Source organism: Corythoichthys intestinalis, chromosome 3 (genome assembly GCF_030265065.1).
Source record: "Corythoichthys intestinalis isolate RoL2023-P3 chromosome 3, ASM3026506v1, whole genome shotgun sequence".
Lineage (NCBI taxonomy): Eukaryota > Metazoa > Chordata > Actinopteri > Syngnathiformes > Syngnathidae > Corythoichthys > Corythoichthys intestinalis.
In genome coordinates, this window is record NC_080397.1 from 8,910,139 (window position 1) to 8,927,523 (window position 17,385).

Sequence of the window (17,385 nt, forward strand, 5' to 3'; positions counted from 1 at the left end):
CTGGTATTTCCCTTGCGATATGGAGCAGCATAGGACTGAAAAACAAACTAAAGACATTGGAATTGAAAAGCAAACAACTGCGGTAGGAGTGGGACATGGAAAGGATTCAAATTGATTGTTGAAGATACGGAAACCTGTGTTGGCTTCGCTGAATATAAATGAATGTGGCGCTTTGGTCTCATACATGAAATATATTTAACAAACTTTTCCAGCGTTATTTCGTTGTGTAAATGCATTTATAATGATCATAAAAATATGTAGACTATTTAAACATTGAGAAAACTTTTTTTCTGCCAACTCGAGATTAAAATAAATGTCAAATCCACTGATAGAACAAACACACAAATATAAAAGATATAAATGTGTATTGAATACGCATCTTACAGTCTTGTATAACTGTTAATTTGTTATCAATATCCATATATGCACCGGCATCGTCACAAACCCCGCATTTCCTTTTTCTCCTGAGTCCTCACAAATAAAACATAAAACTTCGGGTTTTTTCGGGCTCGGGCGAGCAAACCAAGTTAATTGATCGGGCTCGGGCCACGCAAGGCTTTAATACCCGAGGGCCGGTCGGGTCGGGCTGGAATTTTTAGGCCCGATCTAATTTCTAGCCTCATGTAATGTAAGCATACCGTACACCTATTCGGCCTGTTGTTCTCTATTGTATTTTAAATTGCCTTTCAAGATGACATGTCTGTTCATGGTGCTGGATTCTATCAAATAAATATTCCCCCAAAAATGCGATTTATACTCAGGTGCGACTTATAGTCCGAAAAATACGGTAGTCTAATTTAATCTACTAAATTTACATATTGTTCAGATCAGATGGGCGTTTGAGCACCAATTGTTTTGTGTCAAGTGTTTTATTGCTTAAATTTGTTTCGTTTTGAACACAAGTGTACATATGTGTGTTACACCTTAACAAATTGTCAAAAGTGAAGGAAGTCAAAAGCTTCAAAAACAACATTTGCCTTGTTTGCTGTCTGTCAAGCTGAACAAGTTCACGTTTAGTAAGGTCAGAACGCGTCATATTAAGAAAGTAAAGTAAAATGCTAGCTACTGTAGGGTACAATAAGGTACTGTTTACAAATGGAGACGAATGGCGGACAAGACTCCGAGGTTGTAAAGTCGAAATCATGTTAAGTGGACTCGAGTGCATGGTAACCTGGGTACTACCTGTATACAACTATAGAATAAAGTATGTCTTTTTTTCCACATACAGTCAACAACTGAGTTCATTGATCCATTGCTCCCAAAAAGTGTATTACAGTATATTATGTTGTTCTATTTATGAAATGCAGAAAGTAAAAATGGGCATTCAGTTGATGGGTCATCCTTCTTGTGCACTTTGTATTTACATGCCACTTTGTCAAGCACAGATATACAGTCATCAGGAAATCCGATTGGAATGCTGTACCTGCATATTAAGGGCAAAACACACTGTCAACAACTGCATATTTTCCAGAGATGAAAAAAAAATCTTCAACTTACAAGGAGCAACATCTGGTGCAGGTACAACTCATGCAGTCACTATTTATCCAAGATGATCCAACAGGGTGCCATTCACCATCCACCCGATCATAGCACTCTGTTGCACCTTCACATGTTCAAAAAATGATGACAATATACAGATGTGAAAATTATGGATGTGACTTTTTGAACATAAACGACAAATACTGTATGAATTGTTAATTTTACCGTCTTTGAACACCTTAAAATTGCAAAATGCATTTGACATTGACAGCAGGGCAACCAGCAGCAAAGTCAGAGAAAGGTATATTCTCTAAGGGCAACAACAACAACAACAAAAATCCAGTATCATTATTTAATATGAACAATGTTCTCTAAGCAAATATTGACATCTTACCATTTCAATTTAGTTAAATTATATTCAACTGCTGGGTTGTTGTTTTATTTAATGTAATAACAACCCAATGACAAAATAAAAACCAAGATGTCAATTCAACTTACCATTGTTGCAACAAGTTTCATTGCCTCAAAAAAGACGCTTGTGTCACAAATGATAAAGGTGAAGGACAGTGAATGCTGGAATTTAATATGCCAATGTCAGAGGTGTTTACAGACAAGAATCAAAGTTCTTCCCATAATTAATCCTGAACTGTCAATATTTGCGTTCTGGCTGTAGAACATTAACACACAAGGTCTATCGGAAAAGTTCTTGAACTCAAATTGGCTGGGATCGGCTCCAGCACACCTGCGACCCTCTTTTTTCCAGGTTGATGCGGTGAAATTTGGAAGAATAGCTGACATATTTATTCACACAAAACCCTGTACAGCATCAGCAAAAGCAGGTACAGTGGAGCAAATAAGTATTTAGTCAACCACTAATTGTGCAAGTCCTCACTTGACAATATTAGAGAGGCCTGTAATTGTCAACATTGGTAAACCTCAACAATGAGAGACAGAATGTGGAAAAAAAAAAAAAAACAGAAAATCACATTGTTTGATTTTTAAAGAATTTATTTGCAAATCATGGTGGAAAATAAGTATTTGGTCAATACCAAAAGTTCATCTCAATAATTTGTTATGTACCCTTTGTTGGCAATAACGGAGGCCAAACGTTTTCTGTAACTCTTCACAAGCTTTTCACATACTGTTGCTGGTATTTTGGCCCATTCCTCCATGCAGATCTCCTCTAGAGCAGTGATGTTTTGGGGCTGTCGTTGTGCAACATGGACTTTCAACTCCCTCCACATATTTTCTATGGAGTTGAGATCTGGAGACTGGCTATGCTACTCCAGGACCTTGAAATGCTTCTTACGAAGCCACTCCTTTGTTGCCCTGGCTGTGTGTTTGGGATCATTGTCATACTGAAAGACCCAGCCACGTCTCATCTTCAATGCCCTTGCTGATGGAAGGAGGTTTTTACTCAAAATCCCTCGATACATGGCCCCATTCATCCTTTCCTTTACACAGATCAGTCGTCCTGGTCCCTTTGCAGAAAAACAGCCCCAAAGCATGATGTTTCCACCCCCATGCTTCACAATGCGTATGGTGTTCTTCGGATGCAATTCAGTATTCTTTCTCCTCCAAACACGAGAACCTGTGTTTTTACCAAAAGTTCTATTTTGGTTTCATCTGACCATAACATATTCTCCCAGTCCTCTTCTGGATCATCCAAATGCTCTCTAGCGAACCGCAGACGGGCCTGGACGTGTACTTTCTTCAGCAGGGGGACACATCTGGCAGTGCAGGATTTGAGTCGCTGGCGGCGCATTGTGTTACTGATAGTAGCCTTTGTTACTGTGGTCCCAGCTCTCTGTAGGTCATTCACTAGGTCCTCCCGTGTGGTTCTGGGATTTTTGCTCCCCGTTCTTGTTATCATTTTGAGGAGGGAGTTGAAAGTCCGTGTTGCCCAACAACAGCCCTAAAACATCACTGCTCTAGAAGAGATCTGCATGGAAGAATGGGCCAAAATACCAGCAACAGTGTGTGAAAAGCATGTGAAGAGTTACAGAAAATGTTTGGCCTCCGTTATTGCCAAAAAAGGGTACATAACAAAGTACTGAGATGAACCTTTGGTATAGACCAAATACTTATTTTCCACCATGATTTGCAAATAATTTCTTTAAAAATCAAACAATGTGATTTTCTGTTTTTTTTTTTTTTTTTTTTTTTTCCAAATTCTGTCTCTCATGGTTGAGGTTTGCCAATGTTGACAATTACAGGCATCTCTAATATTTTCAAGTGGGAGAACTTGCACAATTATTGGTTGACTAAATACTTATTTGCCCCACTATACTGCTTTTGTCCAAGAGCAGAGCGAAACTCAACAAAAATGAAAACTTTTAACCTTGATTATGATTAATGTATAATTATCTGAAAAAGGTCTGCATAGGCTTCAAATGAAAAATATTTCTCAGTAAATAATGTTGAAAATATATCAATACATTTAAATATATGCAAGTCAATCAAACGTGCATTTGAGGGGGAAAAAATGGACCGGCACATTTACCAAGTGAAAAGGGGTAAATGTAAGTATGATGAAAATAGTTCCATTTAAAACATAGGGTCAGCTCTATCCAGACAACATATGGGAAGACAATCTAAATTACCTATATCTGAAGCATGGACTTCATAACCTATTGACATGACACGGGAAACAGGGCCGATTCGTAAGGGGCCTATCTTCAAAAATTTTAATTCAAATATTTTCAAAACCAAAGCTGCTACCATCCTAAAACCAAAGATGGGGCACCTACCTTAGCTATATATGAGTCTCCATGAGCAGCGGCATCAAAAAATTCTAAGTTGTGCCCACATAAAATCCTGATTAATTATTTTTTATATAAGTACAACACAACTTAAAATGGCTATAAAAGTCTCAAATTTTACACTAGATGCACAAAAATCACCAAATGCAGAGATAATCACCTATATTTTCAGAGTCAATAGCAATATTTAACAAATATAAGTTTTTGACCAAAATAGCAACTTAATTTTTTTTTAATTTACTGCAAGTTTTCAACAGCTAATAAATCACTCACTTTAACATCAGAAACTTAATACTTGAGGAAAACATGCAGAATAAAGCAAGCTTAAATCCAACATGAGAGTGTGCCATCTTCGGCTATGACTAAATGAAGCTCGGCCCGCTCTGATTAGGCATTATGCAAAGAATGATGAAGTGCCACGTCAATAGTAATGAAGTCTATGTCTGAAGTAATGCAAATAAGGTTGCTTGAAAGTTGGTGGGGACAATTCGAACATCCTTGTTGAGTTAATTATCGAGGGTTGATTGAATATTTGCTTGATTGATTGAATATTTGCCTGTGCTCATATATACCTAATACATACATAATACATATTGCTATATTTTTTCTTATTTGATATAACCAGTAAATGATTATTGCTTGCTATACTAGGCTGTAGTATAATGTTTAAGTGTTACTAAGTGTTAAAAAGGGTCGGGGTGACAACTGCCTTGCTTCATGGCCGCAACATTGCGTAACTAGACCTTCTAGGACATCTTCAGCATCTTACGTCTGGACTTTCGTCTAGACTTTCGAGGACAATCTTCCATTCGAGGACATCTTCCATGGCCGCAGCGTTGCATAACTGAAGTGTCTGGGTCATTTTGACCACTTTACCTAAGTGCCCTTGCTTACACACGTGTATTTAGTTAGTTCCACCTACATGCTCACACATAGCCAACCAAAATCACATGGGTGTCTCCAGCTTGCTTTCCCCCTCCCTTTAGGGCGGCACCCTTCTCTGTTAGGACAAACCCCTAATAAAAGAAAGAGCAAGGAGGGGTTTTTTTAGATCAATTTTGGTGACTATACAGCGTAATCTAGCATTTCTCTGTCTAGTCCCTCCTTGCTCTCCTTGGCCAAGAAAACTGAGTGTCTTCTCTCCTTATTTTTGGGTAATTTTACAAATGTCTACCTAAGGGTCTATTTTTGAACTTGACAATCCTGAAAAATTGGTAGTGTTATGTCCCTATGTAAACCTACGCCTTTGGAGAGAAGTAATTTCTAACTAGCTAATTACTTTTTTAAAGTAACAGTGACAACACTGATGATTACTGTGTTAAAATAGCTATATGACCATGTGCAGCATCTGACTGTCTCTGTTCTTCAATTGGAACCACTGAGCTTTGGATTTTCAGGAGTACAGAAATTACTTTTCCAGTGTTATAGGAGCAGGTCTGGCTAATCTGTACAATATGAATGAATTAAATATTAATTACATGCAAATACTATCATGTAATTCTAACACAATGCCCAGTGAAGTTTTATGTTCCACCTCCAAAACTATTCCCATGTACAGTAGATAAATTTACTGACTGTAGACACATATACAGTATTATCATTCCCAAGGGTCATGAAAATACTGTATACCAAATACCTTTGTATATTAAAAGCACAACTACTGTATGATTGATGATATTATCACCAAAATTAAACTTGAGTACAAAGATGAGAATTTTTTTTTATTTTTCACATTCATGTTTATTATTTAAAGAAAATGAATGCTAAGTGACAAAAATTTTGCATGTTTTATTCATTTTCTCTTTCGACCTTTAACCTGTATAATACATCACATTTTGCTCTTTCAAAGTTTATATACAGTTAATTGCCTACTGCATTGCAAATGTACAACTATAGTATGCAGTAAATCATTTTGATTTTTTTTTTTTTTTTTTTTTGGTAACAAAAGGTCAGCAAAGGACGTCACTGCTCCACCACTTTAAAATACAGAAGCAAAAATTGGACATTCAGTAGATGGGTCATCTATCTTGTGCACTTTGTATTTACATGCCACTTTGTCAAACACAGATACGCAATCATCAGGAAACCGTTTGGGAATACTAAACCTGCAAAAAGCAAAAAAAAAAAAAAAAAACACTGTCAACAACTTCATATTTTACAAAGATAAAAACGCTTGGGGAAAAAAAATTCTTCAACTTACACAGAGCAGCATGTGGTGCAGGTACAATTCATGCAGTCACTGTTTATCCAATATGATCCAACAGGGTGCCATTTATTATCCACCTCATCAAGGCAGTCTGTTGCACCTGCTCAGGTAAAAAGAATAATGATAACAGTTGATATTTTTTCTCAGTCTGGATATAGCATGTAAAACTTATTGATGTAACAACAAGTATGCATTGTAGTTTTTACCGTCTTCGAGCCTCTTATATTCGCAAAATGCATTTGACAGCGGCAGCAGGGTGCATAGCAGCACAGCCAGAGACAGGTATGTTCTCTAATGCGGTGATAGGAAATAAGTGACATTTTATTTAATAATGAACATGTTCTGTAAGCAAATACTCTTAAAAAAGTCAAGTAAACTTACCATTGTTGCAACAAGGTTCATCAGCTCAAAAAGAGCTTGAGTCACCAAAGATTAAAGCAAGATCATTGGCGTTAACCTTTGAAATTACACTATATATGCCAGTGTCAGGGGTGTTTTCCTGGTGGTCACCACCCCTTTGTACAGTATTTTTGACAGCGAAATCATTACACTGAAAACAAGAATCGTCCCAAAACTTCAACTTCCCAAAAAGAACCCCGCACTGTCAATATTTAAATTCTGGTTGCAAAACAGTAACGTACAAGGTCTGTCACAAAGGTTACAGGACTCACGAGATATACTGTATACATTTCAAATCCAAGCTACAAATGTATGGCTAACAAGTACAATATAATTCTGTGTTTACTTTGCCTGTACTTGGTAACAAGGGCATAGGGTTGGTCTCCACATTGGTAGCGACAATATAGCAGCAAAACCTGCATGTGCACTTTTTTGGGGAGACGGGACATTAAAAAGACCAAACAGATTGGGTGAATAGGGGCTACATTTCTCATGAATATGTACCAAATTAACTGATAGGCTAAACGATCAATGCAAAATAAATCAACTGACTTATACTTTCTTGTGTATTGGTTCAGGTGAACAACTCTTCACCATCGTCAAACACCTCCTCAAACCTCAAACTACAGCACACCACAACCAGACAGCCTCACAGTGCAACAAATTCATGGACTTCTTCACTTCCAAAATACACAATATTCACGCGTCTTTTTCCCACACTTCCATTTCTGTCACATTATGTGACATTGCACCATGCAGTCACCTTCAAAATCCCTCTCCCTGCCCCCCTCACCAAACCATGTCGTCATATATCCTTCAGGAATTTCAAGAACATCGACTCAACATCCTTCAGTCAGCACTTGCAGCTCCTTTCTCCTCCTCCAAACACATAAATCACTGGATTCATGGATTACTACAACCACAATCTCCTGTCTATCCTTGACACTCATGCGCCCCCCCCCCCCCCCCCCCAAAAAAAAAAAAAAAAAACAGACAGTCATGTTCACCCGTTCCGCTCCCTGGTTCACAGAGGAGCTGAGATCACTAAAAAGGACTGGCCGATCCCTGGAGCGGGCCTATGTTACATCAGGGCTGTTGGTGCATACCTAAGTTGGCCTACCGGGAACATCAACGGAAATATGCCAAAGAACTCTCCAAGGCCAGGTTAGCACACTACTCAACATTATTAACAACGTTAATAATAATGTTAAATATGTTAATAATGTTTTACTTCTCTCCTTATCCTTCTTGACCTCTCTGCAGCAATTTATACTGTTGATCATCACATCCTCCTTCACCGCCTCCAACACGATATAGGTATCTCTGGCACTGCCCTTCAGTGGTTTAATTCATACCTCACGGGAAAGACCGAGTTTGTAGCCTTGAGGGATGCTAAATCCCGCCCTAACACCGATATCTGTGGAGTCCCCCTGGGCTCTGTGCTCGGTCCAACCCTCTTCACCATTTACATGCTACCCCTCGGTCGTGTCGTCAGCAGGCATGGAATACAATTCCATTGTTATGCTGACGACACACAACTATATTTCAAGGTCACTGTGTCCTTCACCCCCTCCTCCTCTGCTTCTTGACTCCTGCCTGGAGGAGATAAAGGATTGGATGAGTGAAAACATCTTGCAGCTGAACAGCTTCAAAACAGAAGCTATTCACATTGGTACTCCTTCACCAGCTCTGCCCCCCCTCCCCCCATTTCCTCAGTCTCCCATTTCGGCCACAAATTTTCCTTCTCCGCTTCTGTGACTAATTTGGAAGTCAGGTTTGACCCCCATCTTAGCTTTAACAACACATCAATTATAAGTGCAAAACCTCCTTCTTTCACCTCCGCAATATTGCCAAACTCCGGCCATCTCTCTCCCGTCCTGTTGGAGAGAGACTCGTCCATGCCTTTGTCTCCTCCAGGTTGGACTATTGTAACGCACTCCTCATGGGGATCCCTGGCAAGAGCCTACAAAGGCTCCAGTATGTCCAAGACAGCGCTGCCATGGTCCTGATGAGGGTGCGTAAACATGAGCACATTACCACATTATTATTATTACATTAAACATGACCATCCTTCACACCCTACACTGGCTCCCTGTTCACCTCCGTATTGGATTCAAAATCCTCCTTCACACCCATCACTGTCTACACGCTGTAGACCCCACCTACTTCACCGAACTCCTCACACCAAATACTTCAGCCAGAACCCGGTCAGGCCAACTGCACTGTCTACTCCCGCCCAGGACTCGGCTCAAGACTATGGGCAACAGGTCCTTTGCTACTGCTGCCCTGCAGACAGTGGATGCATTTAAAAAAAGGACTAAAAACTTACCTTTTTCAAAAAGCTTACTCTGGTTAATTTTATTTTTATCTGATTTATATCTGATTTAATCTGTGTTTCTGTTTTTGCTTTTAGACTTTTATTCTTAGTCTTTTTATTTTTTTACATGATACTGTGCACTTTGGCATTTCTTTTTCAAATGTAAAGTGCGTTATAAATAAGACGTATTATTATTATTATTATTATTATTATTATTATTATAGGTGATGCACCGTTCGATTCAAACCATTGTTTTCAAAAACTACTAAAGAAACATTTTGACAACTTCCAGTATAAATGTCTGGATTTTATTTGCAAATTTAAATAGCAATATTTGAACATAATTTAAGTTTTATAACATACACAATGAATACAAACTTGTTAATAATCTCTTAACTATCCAGAAATGCACAAAACAAACAGTTGCCACTCAACATTGTCTAAATAAAAAAAATTAAATATAACTGAAAAAACGTGGAGCCTTCTTTCAGATAAAACACTACTGCCTTTGTGCCAAACTCAACAAAAAAATAAAAGCTAAAGTGGCTGCTGCTGGCCGAAAAAAACTTCTAATATCCCTCCCCTTTGAAGGTGGCGGAGGAGGCGGCATGATATCGACATGTATTTCTGTTGGGACTGTGAGTGCATGTGCATGTGTATGTGGTGGTGGGGGTGGGGGGTGGGTTCAAGTCATCAAGCCAATCAAAAGTGCATTGGAGGAAAACAAATGGACTGTCACATTCAACAAGTGAAAAGGGATTAATGTAAATTCTGAAGTTCTGTACATAATGAAAATAGTTCACTTAATTATGGTTGGGTCAATTCTATCCTTACATTATATAATGCAAATAAGGATGCTTAAAAGTTGGTGGGGACAATTTGAGCATCCTGAAAAGTTGGTAGTATTATATCCCTAACGTCAGTGGCGGACTTGGCAATTTTGGGGCCTAAGGCGAACATATCCAGGGGCCCTCTTCATGGGTCAGGGGTTAAAAAGGTGAGAAGGGTGTGGAGGTAATATGTTCTGGTACACAATGGCTGTCCTAAACAACAAATTTTCTTCTGATTAGTCAGCCGACTAGTTTTACGATTAATTGACTAATCTAATAATTTTTTTTTTTTTTACTAATTTAGCAATGAATTTTTTGTTGACGCTTATTAATTCACAAAACTATTTTGGAACACTTAAATTTTTTATTAAAGTACAAATAATCATGTACATAATAATTAATCACAAACAATGAGGTTAAATGCTGATAGCATTTACTAGTGCAAAAGATTGGAAAGTAAACACTTTCAGAACACTGACTTTGCCTTTCCAACATTATTCAAAACAATTTAAAAAAAAAAAAAATCCAGCAATATTATTATAGTATACTACTATAAACAGGGGTGCACATAAGTGGTCCGCATGCGCGCATGCGTACTGGACGTAGACAAACGCGCTGGCCCTCAACGGCTTCCATACGCTTTTGCGTACCGAAGGCTGACCACTGTATTTGCGGCGGACAGGAGAAAATCACTTCTCAAAATGTCAAAGAGGCAGGCCCCGCCGAGTAATTATTTCTGTGTTCCCCTAGCCAGGTACTCCAGACTCACCGCTGTTCCAGCTATTGAGTCTGGCCACCATTAAGCGGATAAAATTTCCAGGGCGGAGCAAGCCACAGCAAACAGACAACGGAGTGGCCCAATCAGCGACGGACGGGACGAGGGACTTGCGCGCGGAAGTAAACATACGAGGAGAGCGGAGTTTATTCAACATGGCTAGCGTGAGACAGACTGTTGTCAATGACTTGTGTCGATGTGTTTTTGGTAATTTAAAACTGATTTTACCGTGGATTGGAACATATTCTCGGCTCTCCTGTTTGCCATCTGTGTTATGGTGGAGGCGACTTCCGACGCGGAAGAGTGAAGTTGCTCGTTAAGAACACGTCAAATAAACGAATCTGATTTGTCGATTGATTTTGTACTTGCTCGAGAAGCCGTTAATGGGCTGGCAGACTATACTCTCAGTGTTTGGAAAAACACAGGGAGAACAGTCTGGCCGTGCCAGGCAAGTGTTCCCCCACCCTCGACAAAAGACAGACGACAGAAACGTCACCGGAGCTACCGAAAAAAAAGGACTTTTGCTGAAAAGTGGCTGCCGGATGTACCATGGCTAGAAGCAAATGATGCTCGCACGGAAATGTGGTACAAAATTTGCCGTGAGAATCCCGAGTGTCGCTGATAAAAGCAGCGCATTTTATGTAGAGTTAAAGAATTTCAGCCATCCAAACTTTGAAAAGCACGAAAAAACCAGCATGTGGCAATTAAGCAAACTATCGATGTCAGACAGCACCCCACTCGCCCTATGGACAAGTGGCGGAATAAAGTTAATGAAGACCAGCGCCATGCACTGACAAACGTGTTTTTGCTCTCATTTCACAAAGCTAAACATGCGCGTTCAATGAGCTCTTATGAGGAGGACATCCCACTTTTACAAGGGCTTGGAGTTAATGTGGGAGCCGCGTAATGCCCTTTATTTTGAAATAGTGCTTTTATGTTTATTTCTTTACATTTCACTTCAAAGTAATGGCAATTTTGTTGTGCCAGTTGATGATAATCAAGCATTAATTGTTAATATAATTAATTAAAGGTAATTGGTTCTAAGTAAAGCTTGTCATAATTTTAGCGGATCAAGCAGGTCGGCTCTCAAGCTCAATGAGGACCAAGTCACTTCTCCAGGTCCTCCTCTGAGAACCTAGGCAAAAAAAATATGTGCACCCCTGACTATAAATAATAGTAGTATAATAATTATAATTATTCATTGCCAATTATATTTGTCACGATGAGTGTCATTTGAAAGCTATTCTTAGTGTAGAATCTGTATTATGTAGTATTTACTCAACATATTATAATATTAATTCTGAAGTATGTGGGATTAACTCCAGATATCATTATTTATATGACGAACATGATCTGCTTTTGTTGTTAACCAGCTGTTGAGTGTTATTGTATGACTGATTGGAACTGTACTACATTGTTTCGCCACAGGGTGTGCTGTCGTGTATTTTATGTTCAGTGTGAAGAAGAAGAAGAAAGTTAAGGCATTAGCCTGTTCTCAACTTCTCACTCACTGCAGTGGGGTAAATGAGGGGAGAAGCTAGAAATTACCTATCAACTATTTAAGCCGTCGTAAATATCACATTTGTCAACTCTCTGCCTGCATCTCATCCACCCAACTAAATAGTGATTTTACGAGGCGTGCGAAGAGGAAAAGGCAACTTTTAAACACTATTATAGACCCACACATCATCATATGTTATTTTGAGAACCAACCCTCGCCCGCTCATGCCCTTTTAACATCCGGTTGTCAGGCATAAAGGGGGCACGAGCCAGAATACTCTATATTTATACATACAGTATTTAGAGTCTACACCAGAGGTGGGTTGTAACGCTAGAGTTTCCCCTTGGATTTTTTTAAAACTGTGATGGTGGGCTGCATGGGAGTCTGACAGCCTCACCATGTTGTGCCACGGCGAATTTTTACTGCGGTGAACTGAGCCGCGTTCTGTTCAAGCCAGCCGCACTTTCTTTTCTGTTGCGTTTCTCTTTCAGGTTTTACCGCACAGTGACAGATGGCGTAGGTGTGGTGCATTTAGTCTATATAGAACAACAACATGCCTGTGACGTCATGTGCTAGAATGGCCTAGTGGTGAAGTTATTCGTGGCTTATACGTGACAACGCGGGTTCGTATCCCGCTTAAGAACTGTGTTTCTTTGTATTTTTCTATGGCTGCCTGACTAATTAAAAACTGTTAAAATAAAAAAATTTAAATCAAGCACGCATTTTGTCTCAAGTATATTGACAGATCGTAATCAATATGTGCTAGGATTTACAGAAACATGGAAAATGTGTAGCTGTCTTAATTATAATTTTTTTTTTTTTAATCCACAAACAGAGAGGACAGCACTACGAATGTAGACTGATAATTAACAAAAGGTGACATCACAGCTATTAAAATTTGAATCAAGTCAGTCAATCAAAAAATTATGAAAAATTTATAAATGTATAAATTGGAAAACTAAGAGGTGTGCCCTGATCTCCAAGTAAAGTACTTCAACCCAGCACTGGTTTGGGGTCAAAAGGTCAAATGGGCTAGGAGCTATTGAAGTTTGAAATTTGTCGGTCAATTAAAAAAATCATTAAAAATTTATAAATGTATAAATTGGAAAACTAAGAGATGTGCCCTGATCTCTAAGTAAAGTACTTCAACCCTGCACTGGTTTGGGGTCAAAAGGTCAAATGGACTAGGAGCTATTGAAGTTGGAAGCAAGTCAGTCAATTTAAAAAATCATGAAATATTTTTAAAGAGATAAATTGGAAAACTAAAAGGTGTGCCCTGATCTCCAAGTAAAGTACTTCAACCCTGCACTGGTTTGGGGTCAAAAGGTCAAATGGGCTAGGAGCTATTGAAGTTGGAAGCTAGTCAAAAAATAAAAAAATCATTAAAAATTTATAAAGAGATAAATTGGAAAACTAAGAGGTGTGCCCTGATCTCCAAGTAAAGTACTTCAACCCTGCACTGGTTTGGGGTCAAAAGGTCAAATGGGCTAGGAGCTATTAAAGTTGGAAGCTAGTCAGTCAATTTTAAAAAATCATTAAAAATTTATAAATATATAAATTGGAAAACTAAGAGGTGTGCCCTGATCTCAAAGTAAATTACTTCAACCCTGCACTGGTTTGGGGTCAAAAGGTCTAATGGGCTAGGAGCTATTGAAGTTGGAAGCTAGTCAAAAAATTAAAAAATCATTAAAAATTTATAAAGAGATAAATTGGAAAACTAAGAGGTGTGCCCTGATCTCCAAGTAAAGTACTTCAACCCGACACTGGTTTGGGGTCAAAAGGTCAAATGGGCTATGAGCTATTGAAGTTGGAAGCTAGTCAAAAAATAAAAAAATCATTAAAAATTTATAAAGAGATAAATTGGAAAACTAAGAGGTGTGCCCTGATCTCCAAGTAAAGTACTTCAACCCTGCACTGGTTTGGGGTCAAAAGGTCAAATGGGCTAGGAGCTATTGAAGTTGGAAGCTAGTCAGTCAATTAAAAAAATCATTAAAATTTTTTAAAGAGATAAATTGGAAAACTAAGAGGTGTGCCCTGATCTCCAAGTAAATTACTTCAACCCTGCACTGGTTTGGGGTCAAAAGGTCTAATGGGCTAGGAGCTATTGAAGTTGGAAGCTAGTCAAAAAATTAAAAAATCATTAAAAATTTATAAAGAGATAAATTGGAAAACTAAGAGGTGTGCCCTGATCTCCAAGTAAAGTACTTCAACCCTGCACTGGTTTGGGGTCAAAAGGTCAAATGGGCTAGGAGCTATTGAAGTTGGAAGCTAGTCAAAAAATAAAAAAATCATTAAAAATTTATAAAGAGATAAATTGGAAAACTAAGAGGTGTGCCCTGATCTCCAAGTAAAGTACTTCAACCCTGCACTGGTTTGGGGTCAAAAGGTCAAATGGGCTAGGAGCTATTGAAGTTGGAAGCTAGTCAGTCAATTAAAAAAATCATTAAAATTTTTTAAAGAGATAAATTGGAAAACTAAGAGGTGTGCCCTGATCTCCAAGTAAAGTACTTCAACCCTGCACTGGTTTGGGGTCCAAAGGTCAAATGGGCTAGGAGCTATTGAAGTTGGAAGCTAGTCAGTCAATTAAAAAAAATCATTAAAAATTTATAAATATATAAATTGGAAAACTAAGAGGTGTGCCCTGATCTCAAAGTAAATTACTTCAACCCTGCACTGGTTTGGGGTCAAAAGGTCAAATGGGCTAGGAGCTATTGAAGTTGGAAGCTAGTCAAAAAATAAAAAAATCATTAAAAATTTATAAAGAGATAAATTGGAAAACTAAGAGGTGTGCCCTGATCTCCAAGTAAAGTACTTCAACCCTACACTGGTTTGGGGTCAAAAGGTCAAATGGGCTAGGAGCTATTGAAGTTGGAAGCTAGTCAAAAAATAAAAAAATCATTAAAAATTTATAAAGAGATAAATTGGAAAACTAAGAGGTGTGCCCTGATCTCCAAGTAAAGTACTTCAACCCTGCACTGGTTTGGGGTCAAAAGGTCAAATGGGCTAGGAGCTATTGAAGTTGGAAGCTAGTCAAAAAATAAAAAAATCATTAAAAATTTATAAAGAGATAAATTGGAAAACTAAGAGGTGTGCCCTGATCTCCAAGTAAAGTACTTCAACCCTGCACTGGTTTGGGGTCAAAAGGTCAAATGGGCTAGGAGCTATTAAAGTTGGAAGCTAGTCAGTCAATTTTAAAAAATCATTAAAAATTTATAAATATATAAATTGGAAAACTAAGAGGTGTGCCCTGATCTCAAAGTAAATTACTTCAACCCTGCACTGGTTTGGGGTCAAAAGGTCTAATGGGCTAGGAGCTATTGAAGTTGGAAGCTAGTCAAAAAATTAAAAAATCATTAAAAATTTATAAAGAGATAAATTGGAAAACTAAGAGGTGTGCCCTGATCTCCAAGTAAAGTACTTCAACCCGACACTGGTTTGGGGTCAAAAGGTCAAATGGGCTATGAGCTATTGAAGTTGGAAGCTAGTCAAAAAATAAAAAAATCATTAAAAATTTATAAAGAGATAAATTGGAAAACTAAGAGGTGTGCCCTGATCTCCAAGTAAAGTACTTCAACCCTGCACTGGTTTGGGGTCAAAAGGTCAAATGGGCTAGGAGCTATTGAAGTTGGAAGCTAGTCAGTCAATTAAAAAAATCATTAAAATTTTTTAAAGAGATAAATTGGAAAACTAAGAGGTGTGCCCTGATCTCCAAGTAAATTACTTCAACCCTGCACTGGTTTGGGGTCAAAAGGTCTAATGGGCTAGGAGCTATTGAAGTTGGAAGCTAGTCAAAAAATTAAAAAATCATTAAAAATTTATAAAGAGATAAATTGGAAAACTAAGAGGTGTGCCCTGATCTCCAAGTAAAGTACTTCAACCCTGCACTGGTTTGGGGTCAAAAGGTCAAATGGGCTAGGAGCTATTGAAGTTGGAAGCTAGTCAAAAAATAAAAAAATCATTAAAAATTTATAAAGAGATAAATTGGAAAACTAAGAGGTGTGCCCTGATCTCCAAGTAAAGGACTTCAACCCTGCACTGGTTTCGGGTCAAAAGGTCAAATGGGCTAGGAGCTATTGAAGTTTGAAATTTGTCAGTCAATTAAAAAAAAATCATTAAACATTTATAAAGAGATAAATTGGAAAACTAAGAGGTGTGCCCTGATCTCCAAGTAAACTACTTCAACCCTGCACTGGTTTGGGGTCAAAAGGTCAAATGGGATAGGAGCTATTGAAGTTGGAAGCTAGTAAAAAAATTTAAAAAATCATTAAAATATTGTAAAGAGATGAATTGGAAAACTAAGAGGTGTGCCCTGATCTCCAAGTAAAGTACTTCAACCCTGCACTGGTTTGGGGTCAAAAGGTCAAATGGGCTAGGAGCTATTGAAGTTTGAAATTTGTCAGTCAATTTAAAAAATCATTAAAAATTTATAAATGTATAAATTGGAAAACTAAGAGGTGTGCCCTGATCTCCAAGTAAAGTACTTCAACCCTGCACTGGTTTGGGGTCAAAAGGTCAAATGGGCTAGGAGCTATTGAAGTTGGAAGCTAGTCAAAAAAATTTAAAAATCATTAAAAATTTATAAAGAGATAAATTGGAAAACTAAGAGGTGTGCCCTGATCTCCAAGTAAAGTACTTCAACCCTGCACTGGTTTGGGGTCCAAAGGTCAAATGGGCTAGGAGCTATTGAAGTTGGAAGCTAGTCAGTCAATTAAAAAAATCATTAAAAATTTATAAATATATAAATTGGAAAACTAAGAGGTGTGCCCTGATCTCCAAGTAAAGTACTTCAACCCTGCACTGGTTTGGGGTCAAAAGGTCAAATGGGATAGGAGCTATTGAAGTTGGAAGCTAGTCAGTCAATTAAAAAAATCATTAAAAATTTTTAAAGAGATAAATTGGAAAACTAAGAGGTGTGCCCTGATCTCCAAGTAAAGTACTTCAACCCTGCACTGGTTTGGGGTCAAAAGGTCAAATGGGCTAGGAGCTATTGAAGTTGGAAGCTAGTCAGTCTATTAAAAAAATCTGTATATGTGAGCATATACAGGCTCAACAAGTATACTGTAAGAAGTATTTTATATGTCCAACATTAAAATTGTAAAACAACACACTAATAAAA

General features: G+C 38.1%; 1 protein-coding gene across 1 annotated transcript; it reads right to left on the minus strand.

Annotated features, from left to right (window-relative positions):
- Nucleotides 1-6,002: 6,002 nt before the first annotated feature.
- Nucleotides 6,003-6,879, minus strand: LOC130912855 (beta-microseminoprotein-like). The gene is made up of 4 exons (XM_057830940.1): nt 6,829-6,879; nt 6,654-6,738; nt 6,442-6,547; nt 6,003-6,346 (listed from the first exon to the last, which is right to left on the minus strand). The coding sequence occupies exons 1-4, from the start codon at nt 6,847-6,849 to the stop codon at nt 6,220-6,222; spliced, it is 339 nt and encodes a 112-aa protein (XP_057686923.1). The 5' UTR covers nt 6,850-6,879; the 3' UTR covers nt 6,003-6,219.
- Nucleotides 6,880-17,385: the final 10,506 nt, after the last annotated feature.

Excerpts from the sequence above, each read along its gene's own strand:
- LOC130912855 (XM_057830940.1), bottom strand. The coding sequence starts at position 6,849 with ATGAACCTTGTTGCAACAATG. Across the intron at positions 6,739-6,828 it reads TGAACCTTGTTGCAACAATG|AGAACATACCTGTCTCTGGC; the intron begins GTAAGTTTACTT and ends TCACCGCATTAG. Across the intron at positions 6,347-6,441 it reads TGCACCACATGCTGCTCTGT|GTTTAGTATTCCCAAACGGT; the intron begins GTAAGTTGAAGA and ends TGCTTTTTGCAG.